Source organism: Buteo buteo, chromosome 25 (genome assembly GCF_964188355.1).
Source record: "Buteo buteo chromosome 25, bButBut1.hap1.1, whole genome shotgun sequence".
Taxonomy (NCBI): Eukaryota; Metazoa; Chordata; class Aves; order Accipitriformes; family Accipitridae; genus Buteo; species Buteo buteo.
Genome location: NC_134195.1, coordinates 3,716,570 through 3,728,586, shown reverse-complemented (window position 1 = coordinate 3,728,586; position 12,017 = coordinate 3,716,570). Strand labels below are relative to the sequence as shown.

The 12,017-nt window shown below is 50.1% G+C and overlaps 1 protein-coding gene across 1 annotated transcript in view; it reads left to right on the top strand.

Annotated features, from left to right (window-relative positions):
- The first annotated feature begins 660 nt into the window (after nucleotides 1–660).
- SH3RF3 (SH3 domain containing ring finger 3) overlaps nucleotides 661–12,017 on the top strand; it is a 251,510-nt gene continuing 240,153 nt past the window's right edge. Inside the window, exon 1 of the mRNA XM_075057365.1 lies at nucleotides 661–1,815. Coding sequence (XP_074913466.1) covers nucleotides 1,390–1,815 — 426 coding nt within the window. The 5' untranslated portion in view covers nucleotides 661–1,389. The remainder of the gene's footprint in view (nucleotides 1,816–12,017) is intronic.

Sequence of the window (12,017 nt, the reverse complement as noted above, 5' to 3'; positions counted from 1 at the left end):
AGTCCCAAAATCCAAAAGTGCTCTGTTATGGCACAGGCACAGAAGAAAGCTTGGGTTAGGTATTGGACCACAAGTGAAAATTCTCTTTGGCAAAATTACAATGTATTTCAACAGTAGCTTCTGGCTTAAGTAGGCCCTTTAATCACACTAATGGCCGAAGGTTAGCCAAAAAAGGGATTTTTTAAAAAGAAACATTTATCCAAAGAACAGGGCTTCCCCTGCAGCTTCTCCAAGGGGAAGTTCTGCTTCTATGCCTCACGTGCCAGCGGCTGCATCTTCTTTTGCAAACCCTCCCGCGGTTAGTATACACCAAGGCTGCGTAACCCCAAAACGCCAGGGCCTGGCCCCTTCCAGCAAGTTCTGGAACACCCGTGTGTTGGCACCCGCCGGGGAGAAGAACCGCGACCACTCGCTCTTATTTTCCCCTTTCGATAACGATTAAAGCGGGAGGATTCGGGGACGCCCTTGAAAACACCCGCGGGCCGACGCACCGGGGCTGCCGCGCCGCGTCCCGCCGCGCCCGCCAGGGGGCGCCGCAGTGCCAGGGATGGCGGGGGCCGCAGGGCGCCGCGGGCCCCGCTCCCGCTGCCGGCCCGCGGGGCAGGCGCCGCTCCCCCGGCGGGGCAGGTTGCGCCCGCGGAGCCCTTCCACGGCCGCCAGTCCCAGCTGGTTGTCGGAGCTCCCTCCCCGCTCCGGGTGTCCTCGGCTTCCCCGGGGGGGGTCTCCTCCGCCTGCCCCCGGCGCCGTCCGGCAGCCTCCGCCAGGAGGAGGAGGAGGAGGGAGCCGCGGCGGAGGAAGGCTGGGTGGGTCGAGTTACAGGGAGCCACGGAACGGCGTGAGGGGCGGGCGGGGACCGCCCGCGGGGCGGCCGCCGAGCCGCGGGCGCCCCCCCCGGGGCTCCCCGTCGCTCCCCGCCCCGCGCGGAGGCGCGGCGGGCGGCTCGCCGGGCCGGGCCGGGCCGTGCCGAGCGGCGGAGGCACGGGCGGGCAGGCAGGCAACTGCCCTCCTCCCGTTGTACCGTACCGTTCCGTTCCGCGCCGCTGGCATCGCCGCTTCGCCGCACGGCGGTGGGCAGCGCCGCCCAGGCAACCCCCGAGGTCGCCGCGGCCCGCCGCCGGGGGCAGCCCCGCCGCCACCTCCTCCTCCTCCTCCTCCTCACCGCGCACCCCCGTCGCCCCGATGGCCGCCCCGCCGCCGGCCCGCCGCCGCCGCCGCCGCCGGCCGCGGCGGCCCTAGGGGCGTCGGGGCCCTGCGCTGCCCCGCGGAGGGGAGGCGGAGGAGGCGGCGGCGGCGGCGGGGCGGGGGCGGAGGCGGAGGCGAGGGGGCGGCGGAGCGGCGGCGGAACGGCGGCGGGAGCGGGAGCCGGCGGCGGCGGTGGCGGCGGCGGCGATGGACGAGTCGTCGCTGCTGGACCTGCTGGAGTGCTCCGTGTGCCTGGAGCGGTTGGACACCACGGCTAAGGTGCTGCCGTGCCAGCACACCTTCTGCCGCCGCTGCCTGGAGAGCATCGTCAGCTCCCGCCACGAGCTGCGCTGCCCCGAGTGCCGCATCTTGGTGGGCTGCGGCGTGGACGAGCTGCCCGCCAACATCCTCCTCGTTCGCCTCCTGGACGGTATCCGGCAACGGCCCCGAACCGCCGGGGGCGCCAGCGGCAGCCCCGGCTCCGGGGTCTCCTCATACCCCCAACCCGCCGCCGCCGCCGCCGCCGCCGCCGCCGCTTCACCCCCCTCAAGCGCCGTCGCCGCCGCCGCCGCCTCAGCCGCCGCCAGCCTGAGGGAACTGGCGGCCGCCAGCCGCAGCGCCCTGCTGGGAAAGGTGGGTGCCGGGCCCCGGGGGGGTTGAGGGGGTGGTCGTGTGTGGATTGTCCCCACGGGGGACCCGGGTGGGTCCGGGTTTGCCGGCGGGACGTCGAGGGCCGTTTCCCCCGGGGGGGGGGAGAGTGAGGTGTTGGGCCTCTCCCCGCGCTTGAGGCCGGCGGTTGAGGTTGTGTGTCCCCTCACACACACGGGAGGCTCGGCCTGAGGTGTCCTCAGAACGCTCCGAGGGGGGGCCACGGGTGGCGGGAGGGACCGGGACACCCCGGTTTTGAGGGTGTGTGTGTGTGGGGGGCTCGTACCGGCTGCCAGCACCGACGGGCCCCGCTCTGTGGCAGGGCTGGAGAGGTGGTTGCCGGAGTTTAGAAGCGCGAAGTTGCCTCGAAAGCGTTTTTATTCAAACCCTCTGGCCAAGGTTTCTGTCAGGTGCGAGGCGGGAGCTGGCTCCCGTGTTCGTGTTCCCCGTGGGGATGAGTCTCCCCCCGCCCGGGGGGGGTCCAGTGCCCGGTCCCTTCACCTCAGCCCCGAGGGTTCCCCTCCGGTTACCGGCACCCAGAGTCCTCCTGACAGCAGGAGTTGAGTGGGGTTGGAAGCTGAAGTTTTTTTCCCCCCTCCCGAGGGAAGGGAGTTTCATTTTTTCTGTACAAGGTGCGTGATTTATTGAAGGAGAGTACCGCGACGTCGGCGTTTGTTTATTTTAAAGCCGTGCTCGAGCGCCTGCCCGATCTTGTTCCCTTTTAAAATCCACAGCGAGGGTTTCGTTGGCTCGGAGGGGGCAAGATCAGTTCCTGCCGGTGTTCTGTCTTACTGTTAATTCGATACGATAAAATTTACTATAGGACCTCTTCAGGAGACTTTGGAACGGAGACGCTCTGAAGACTGTGAACTTCATCTTATTTCTAATGTCATATAGATAGCAGATATATTTAACTGTCTTTGATCTTTCCTGAAATCTGCTTGAGCTGTAGTTTGGTGTACAGGCTTTTGATTTGGGAAGGTCAGTGCAGAGATTCCTTGTGAAGTTGTATTGCTATAGTAAATGTTTCAATTAATTCATTTCCTATTTTTTTTCTGAGAAAAATGAATAGACCTGTAGCGGCATTTTGAAGTTTTGCCTACAGGAAATGATGGCGAATGCCATACATTGTTCCATAAAATTCAGTTTTGGAGTCTGAAGTGAAATAGCCTTGGCAGTATTTCTGGAAGGGTAGGTCCTTTATTGCTGGGCTGTAGACCGCAGTGATCTTCAGGTATTTGACAATGGTTTGTCAAATTTAAAGAAGAAAAAAGGCATTGGGATTCTGCCCTCTGCTTTTTTTTGCTTGTTTGTTTTTTCAACTAAACTTAGGGTTGCGGCTTTGCCACAGGAGACAGCTCCTGTCAGCTTGGGTTTCAGCATTACAAAACGTGGAGTTTGCTTTCGGTAGGTAGTTTAAAACATGGTATCCTCCCGGTCGGGTGTGATGTTCAGAGAGGAGTCTCTTACAGGAGGTAGGGTCTGTGTGGAAGGCTTGTTGCACCTGCAGGGTTCGTGTTGCAGAGGCAGGCTCTCTCACCCTGGCCAAGCTTTTGTGACCAGCCAGCAAGAAGACAATCTCTGGTTTTCTTACCTTTAAATCCTAGTCAAGCTAGGATGTTACAGGGGGGGCGTGCGTGTAAGGAAATGCTTGACGGGGAAAGTTACTTAAGAGTAATTTTGAACCTTAATGCAAATTTTTAGAGAAGTTGAATTTTCATTATTTTACTGTAAATGGGCAGATTTTTAAGGAGTTACTTCCCTAGCCATTATTGCAGGTATCATATAGTAAATGAAAACACGTCGCATTCTATCATTTTCTGACTTTGAATAGGATTTCGGTGAGCACCTTCAGTTCTGTTGTCTGTTTCTGCGTGGGTTGTTACCCACTTGAATTTGATTGAAAGCAAAGTTACACATGACCTGAGAATCACCTTTTGGCTTTTATGGTTAACACCTGCAATTTTTTTCCCCTTGCTGGGGCTAATGGGTGATTCTGGGGCAGTGGGTCTGCTGGGGCAGAGTGGGTCTCTGAAGCTGTTTGCTTGGCCTTTTGACTGACCTCACAATTTTATCCGGAAAATCAATGCAATGTGCTTGATCCTTACAAGGTTCATTACAGTGAAAGAAAGTCTGAACTAATCTGCTTTTAAAAAAAGCAGCAGGGGAGAATAATCCTCCTTGGAGCTGCTGATACAGCTGATTGCTGAGCTATCCTGGAGACAAGAGTACAGCACCTCTCTCTGTACTAAACAATAGATGGTACAAACCTGCTTAGAATTAGGCTTTTTGAGGCTGATAGTGAAGAGCAGAATTGCATCCCTTTTGGTCTTATGTTGGCCTTGGACAGCTTAGCCCCCTTGGAGAGAGCTGAAGTGATTCCTTATGATATGTACTTTTTTTTTTTAATTTCAGAAATTGGTGTAGATTTGCTGCCTGGGGCTTAAAAGCAAATTACACTATTTTACTAATTACTACCTTTCATTTTAGGTAATGTGGTATATAAAATGGGACATGCCATTATGGGCTTTTTTGGTTAGGAAGGAAAATGCTAATTGTGAAATGTAATGGCAGAGAGCCAAGGTCACCTCTGTCAGACTTCAGACTTGCCCAGATCCTCGGACTGATATGTTTGAACCACACCAGGGATCTGTTTCTCTGAGAGTTTTAATTAACCTTAGAAGACAGAGCAGGGCCAGCTTCCGTGTTGGTATTACGCCTGTGTTTTGCTTCTACACCTTAGACTTTGGGGAAGTCTTTTCTGCATAGATGGTATTTTCTAAAATACAACGAATGTTGTTTATCACTTTGGCAAAACTCTGGGGTTTTGTATTTCTTTATCTGGTCTTTGGTCCTTCTTTTCCCATAGTTTATTGCAGACTTGGTCTATCCAGAGTGCTGAAACCCAGTGCGAGAGGGAATGGGCTGGGGATGAACTGGCATTGGGGCTGCTCCAAAAAGTGTCCAAGACCATTTTTCAGAAACGCTTCCGAAGTACTGTAGGTGTCTTAAGATACGTGCTATACAACTTGAGTATGAGAGATCGGGAAGTAGTGTTTACCTACTAATACATGCTTGAAAAATATTTGGGATTCTATCGATACAGAGCGGTATGTGACCTTTGCTAAGCCAGTTAGTCTCCCAATGCCTCTGTTTCAGCCTGTAAAAAAACCAATAGTCTGTTTCTAAATGGTGAAGCGTATTTTGGGGTGTTCACATGAGAGATGCTGTGGAAGTGCAGAGCGTGGTATTAGACTTTATAAAAGGGTCCGACTGCTGAAAGAGCACACTGGAAGAATGAGGGTAAGGAAATCCAGCAACTGTTAGAGTGGCCCCCCCGGGGGATAAAGCAGGAGGCAAAGAGTGGTTTATAATGGTAGGCACATTACACACAAGGTTATAATTTATTGGCTCCTCTGTTTCCATTACCACTGTCAAACCGCTCGGGGAATTCAGGTTCTGTCAAAGGAAATGGCTCTCTTAGATTGTTGAGGCATTATGGTAAATCTGCCTTCTTTACTGAGCGTGGGGTTTGGGGTTTTTTTTAACAATTATTGCAGTGTATCACTTAGAATTTTTTCAGGAGTTCTCAAGATCTAACAGCCAGCTGAATGCATGCAAGTCTTCAGTAATTTCCTCCCAAACCAGGCGTCTCCCACTCCAGGTGCGGGGCTCATTGCTTGCTTGCTTGCAATACAAACCGAGAACAACATTTGCATGAAAAAGAAACAACCTAGAAAAACAAAACATGTCTCTCGTTTTTCCCAGAAGAGAGAAGGTGGCCGAAGTGACAGATCGACGTGTGGCATGTTACCAGAGGGGGTATAGGGAACGGCAGAGAGTAAGATGTGCGCGTAAGGAAAATGATGTGTCAGCGTGCTTGAGTGAAGTGACGGATGGGCTGCGCTCCCATGTGTTGCACTGGATGCTTCTCCCATGTATCAGCTTTGCAGAGCTATTTTCACCGTTTCAGGTGGAAGGCTGCCTTTTGCTAGCCCAGGGGAAAGGTTACTACCCTTGGCTTCGCCCGAGTTTTGCAAGCAGAGGGAGCAGTGCTAATTTGCTCTCTAGGCTTTTCAGTTGCTCTGTTTGGAGAAATTTTCCAAAACAGACATTGACTCATTATTTTTTATGACAGTCCTGCCTTGTCCTACACTGCTTACAGTGGATTGAACGTGGAGTAGACCTTGCAGTAATTTTCCACTGCTGCATTTCCTTCTTGTATACATTTTCTATCAGGTGAAGTTCCCACCCTGGGCTACGCAAGAGGAAGCGGGTGGAATCTCGTGTTTATATGCATTTATATCCGCTACAAGCAGCAGCGGGCTGTGTAGGGGACACACTTCATCTTGGGCAGAGGAGACTCTTCAGCTTGGCTTTTTAATGATCAGATTTGCACAGATAGGAGTGCCACTCTTGTCAGCAGCGCACAGTGTGCACAGGCCCATGGACTTACCTTACTTTTGTTCTTTCTCTCTGATTTATTTGCTTCTGATACTGTAGTTTGGCTGGCCAGTGCCTGAACTTTGTCATAAAGCCATCCAAATAGGACTGATATTCCACATGTCAAAGTCTCTGATCTTGAGGATTTTTTCTTTTGTCTGGCAGATGGCTAAAAAACGCGTCTCAGGGCAGGAGATTAACAATCATACCAAAGGGTATTGCGAAAAATATAGCCAGGAGTATTTAAAATCCCAGCAATTAAAGCTGTCCTCACAGAAGTGAGCGAGCATAGGAGAGGGGATTGCTGAGGGGCTGAGTCAGAAAAATTCATCATTCGCTGAGCTCTTAAGCTTTTCAGAAGCCCCTCCATTTGCAGGTGTCATCTTCATGTCCATTATGTTATCCAGAAACGGAGTATTTTTACTCATTTTTGGATGATGCTGTTAAGTTTTACTTGCGAGCTAGAAAAATGCACGATGGGCCTGATGTGACCCAAGGGTGCCAGTGTTGACAGGGAACTTTTCCTTCTGGATTGGGATGGCCAGCAGTGGCTCAGAAACACCTAGAAGAGTCGTGGGGCCATGGAGAGGACTTTGTGCCACTAGCCCCGGACCCTCGCTATTAGTTTGTGTCAGTGTGGCATGCCTCTGTGGGACTCCTCTCGCTGTCAAATGTGAATGCTAAGTTTAATCCCTGCACGTCATCCCTCTGAATGATTCATGACGAACGCCGGTTAACGCTTGGCATATGACAGCATTCGGTGTTCGGTAGCTGGTTACTCAGAGATGGATATACTTGCTTGACTCAGCCCTAAGATCCTGTGCACGTTTTAATTCTGGCAGCCTTTGCCTCCCTCCCCTAAATCTCTGCTGTTTGGGGAGGCGGCGCTGCTGTGCTTTTAAGGCTGAGAAGGCAGAGGGAGCGTGGTTCTGTGTAGAACATGGCCATTGACCTCCAGCGAGCTGCATCAACTTTCTGAGCTTCACATTTCCCAGCCGAAAACCTGCCCCAGTAGCACTCGCCCACTCCCCCCCATGCTTCACGCTCTTCAGAGGGAAGCTGCCCTACAAATATTACTCGAGAGGCTGGGATTTGGGGAGATTAAAAAGCGCCGATGGTATACGCTGAAGCTACGACAGTTATTTTCTGCTGTCGAAGGGGGTTTGGCAGAGATGCCGCGCTTTGTTTTGCGGGGGACGTTGGCGCAGGGATGCAGCGACGAGCGCGGTGTATGGGCTGTAACAGGACGCTGTATTCCTCGTTTCTAATCTTATCAGTTCATGTTCAGGCAGGCTCTGGGTGCTGGCTGGATGCCCAACGGGTCAGACCGGCTGAAGGCACTGGCGGTTAATGCCGGGTGCCCGTACCTGCAGGTCAGGGGGAGGCTACGCCTGCTCTTCCCAGACAAAGCTGTGTCCCTGCGGTCGATAAGCTGCCGCATAAAATGCTACAACAATATTTTATTTATGCCGCGGAGGATTTTGTGCTCTGGGAAGGTCTTTTCTTATAGTCTGGAGTTATTTTTGTTCGCTGTCTCATAATTTTAGCTTAACATCCCATTACGGTTTCAACTTGGAAAGTCTGTCTGGGAACTTTGCGCTGTTTTGCACTGTTGTATATAGAATGTCGCCTCTAATTTCACTATTCTTTTCAGCATTCCATGCTGTGTCTGTTAAGAAGCACTGCTTAAATTTCAGATGAAAAACATAATTCCCTCTTGCACTTTGGTAACCCACCTGTAATACCTGTAACTATGGGATGCCACTTTCTTTTGAAGTCATAGATCACTCTTTCTTAGAAGCCTTTCCTTAAGCTTCAGAAGGCCCGTTATAACTAATACTCTAATACTTCACTCTGATTAATGTCTTTAAGCATTGCAACATTGTGATTGCTGACCTCTGCTGCACTGGATTCTTTCAGTTTTCAGGAACTTGGAGACTTCTGCAGACCAAAACTGTTGGGGATGCACGTGGTTTCAGCTTTCCAGCACGCACTCATCACATATCGAGCTGAATTTTTGCAAGCGTTTTCAATGCGGTCTTGTTAAAATCTGATATTTTGCAACAGGTTTTCCCAATCTGGAGTAAGCTGTCATGGGAAGAACCCGAGATTAGTTCTAATAGGACATGAGAGCCTGGACAAAGATAAACTACGGGATTTGAGAAAGCCGCATGACCTTGGCCTTGCCCCAGCTCCCACAGCAGCTGTGCTTCTGCAGCTGGGGAGGGAGCAAGGGGGAAACACAGTGCCAGCTGAAAGCTACCTATTTATCCTTAGTCTTGCACCAAACCAAACCACTCCTGATTACAGAAGCCTTTTGCATGGAGCAGACTGGTACTTTGGCTGGAAAGTTACTGGCCTGACTGTTATGCAAAAAAGAAAGTTAAAAAAAAAAAAAGGGGGGTGAAAAAAAAAAAAGAGAAAAATTTCTTTCTAGTGCATCGTGCAGATGAGCCTGGGAACGGGTTCTCCCCATTTACCAGCCCCAGATCCTCTTTCTTCTGCCAGTTCGGATTCCTCTGACAGCTTGAGCCGTGCCTTTTCCTGACAGTTCAGGGTGGCGGGGGGGGTTGCTGATGTGCTAGTTTTACTTGCTTGGCTCCGTTACCGTCTTCCTCAGCAGTAATGTTAAACTCGTTACCTTCTCTTTGCGGAAAGTTTTGCTTATGTTGCTAGAGCATTGCTGAGAAACCTTTAAAATTGTTTGAATAGCTTTAAAAAAACCCCCACAGCATGTGCCCAATAATTTAATCTAATTGTCTTTGCATGTAATTTGAACGTTTTTATTCGGTTAGAAAGAACAAACATTAATTTAACGATACGTGTACATGAGATGCCTCTCAGTTCAGGGGAAGGCCAGAAGGAGGGAATATTACTTTTGGTATTAAAAAGACATTTTGTTTTCAGAAGTAGAGAGAAAAATGTAAACCATCTGGAATTAAGAGCACTTTCTGCCCAGTCTTTTAAGCATAACTTCCATCGGCTCCACAGAACTTGCTGCCCACTGGTGGCTCTTAGCTGGGGTCACCTGTGAGCTCAGGCGATGGGCATCCTAATATCTGCCCAAAGGAGCTGCTGGGACTGCGCCCCATGTCTGCCCCTCTTTTGGGGGTCACCGGGTTGGTGTCTGTGAAATATAAATTTCACACGCTGGGTGTCTGGCACCAGGCTCACTCCTCTGCATCTGCAGGCCAGCTATTGAGGGGTTAAAGAGCGAAAACTGCGCTTGGGTTTGTCTCCTAACTGGTTTCTGGCACTTTCAAAGCCATGTGTTGGCCCTTGCCGAAGTTTGGCTTCTTGTCCCGTGGGAGCGGTTGGGATTTTTGGTGCGACCGGTCTGTTGGCGTGCGGTTGACCCAAGGGCAGAGGTTTCTGAAGGACGCACGTCCTCGTGAACGCCGTAAAGCTGTTTCTGCAGCAGGTCTCTCTCTTGTCCCGTTTTGGAAACTGGAAGGCTTAGCAGTCTGGTTTGCAGCGGCGGGTGCCAGAAGAGGGAAGGCTGCGGGATTCGCTAATTAAAAAAAGAGCGAGATGGGACTGTTTTCTTTCACCATGGTGATCGCATAACATAACATGACTTGGGGATGCTGAGGAATTTTCGTCTGCTCTCGAAGGCGACGGGACAAAGGTGCAAAGCCCTTTCCTGCTCTGCGGCATTCAGCCACATTTTGTTTTGCAGATACCTTAAGGATTTGTGTTAGTGAGGAATTTGTTCCTCGTGTTGACTGTCCGCTGGAATATGATTTATCAGACAAGTGAAACTAATGCTCTATATGGTTGAGGAGTGCCTTTCTGTGCACAAAAATGGTATTTATGGGAAGAGGTTGCTACTTAGTCGATGCTTAGAGTGTCTTTCCACTGCTACAGCAACAGGCATGAGAATCTGATTATTCAGGCAAGTTAGCATTAATTTTTTTTCCAAGTTTTTTTAAAAATCTGATCCAAACCAATATGAATTGGCTGTTGCTAATTTTGGAATGGTCTGCTTGCATGAGATAACAAATCCCAGTTTTAGTTTAAAGAGAAAATGTTTTAACAGAAGGCTGGCAAGATTGTTATCAAAATGCTAATGATCGTTTCTCCTACAGTCTCAGATATTTTCAGAGGGAGGACTAGGATAGACATATCATCTGAATAATATTGATTTTAATATGTATTACTGTCTCATTAAGCTGTTAAAGTCTTTCCCCTTCTGGACAAAGGTTCATTAATTGCTGCAGTTGATGTATCATTAAAGTGGGTTTAGGTGCAAGATGGGTAGAGGGAAAGAGAGCTCTAAAATGTTGATTGTGCAGTTGTGGATGGACTTTGGGTAAAGATATCACCGTCCTAACCAAATGGAGGGGACACTGCTCTGTTTGATGTGCTGCCTCCTGATTGCCTTCCGAGAGACAGCCAAGAAGTCAGCCAAATACAGGCACTATCATATTTACTTTACTAAATGATCATTTCAGTAAACATTATTGAACATGTTTATTTGCGGATTAATTTCAGGCTAATTCTAATCAAAAACCCCTCTGTGAGCTACTATAAAAAGACATGATTTTATGAATTTACTTCTTAATTTCTAATTTCATTTTGAAAGAGCTTTTAGCAGGCTGCCTTTTTATTGGCTGCCTTCTTACATGTTTTGAAATGCTTTTATTGCAGCTTGTATCAGGTTTGCTATATTGTCATCCCTATAAGCAAATCAATAAGTTTTCATTTCCAATAATAGTAATAATTTATGAATTTTTAATTATTTTAATGCAGTAAAGTGGAAGGAAGATTTTGTTTTGATTGATTGTGTTTTGATTGACTTCCATTAACGTTTATTTATCTGTAAATAAGGCACACCCCCACACAAATACATGTATGTAAGTGTAATACATAAATGCCCCTGAATGTATAGTTTTTTGACAGAAAAGCCTGCTCCGTGCATTCTTCTTGAGCCCCTGTCCAATTCAGTAAATCGTGCAGCGATGGCGCCCTGTGCTAGGCATCGGTGTGTGTTGGGTCACGGCACAGTGGCCGGTCCTGCTGCATCTCTCGGGATGTGTGCCCACGATGACCCGCTGCAATGGAGCATCCCCGCTCGAGGGATGAGAGGTGTGTGTGTACGCAGCCTCCTCTCGCACCCCAAAAATACAGATCTGCGCTTGTCGTGTGAGGGAGGAGAGATGTCCAGCAAGGGGAGCAGGAGTTGGCTGGAGGGAAGGCGGGGGAATTGGTACCAGCCTGCTGCGAGGCATCCTCAGGATGCTGAGGCTCATCGTGACAGGCTCCTCTGGTCCTTGCTGCTGAGCCTCCTTGCGATTTTGTGCTAAAATGTCATGAGATAAGAGGCAGAAAAAGCACAGGCTCTCCTGGCAGAAGTGTGAGCTGCCGCACATCGAGTGGGCAGGATTCATCAGCGCCGGGGCTCTGCTCCTCACCGGCTCTAGGCGGGGAGGGCGCAGCGCCGTGGAAGAGGCAGGCGCCGACGGCTTCGTGTTCAGTCCAGAGCATCTTGCGTTTCAGCCAAGAGTTTTCGTGTGAAGAGCCTCGTTCTTTCGCATACTTCCTTTCTAAAACAAATCATGAAAAAGCCCTTGGAGAATACAGTCATACATACACGTCATAAAAGGCAGTAAAATAATAGCTGACAGCCGTGAGATGAATTTTTTTTTTTTGCTTATTCTCTTCTGCTGTGTAGGTAATCATGGTGTTACATCATAGTGGAGAACGTCTGATCATTTATATTTCACGATCATGCAGCAATGTAA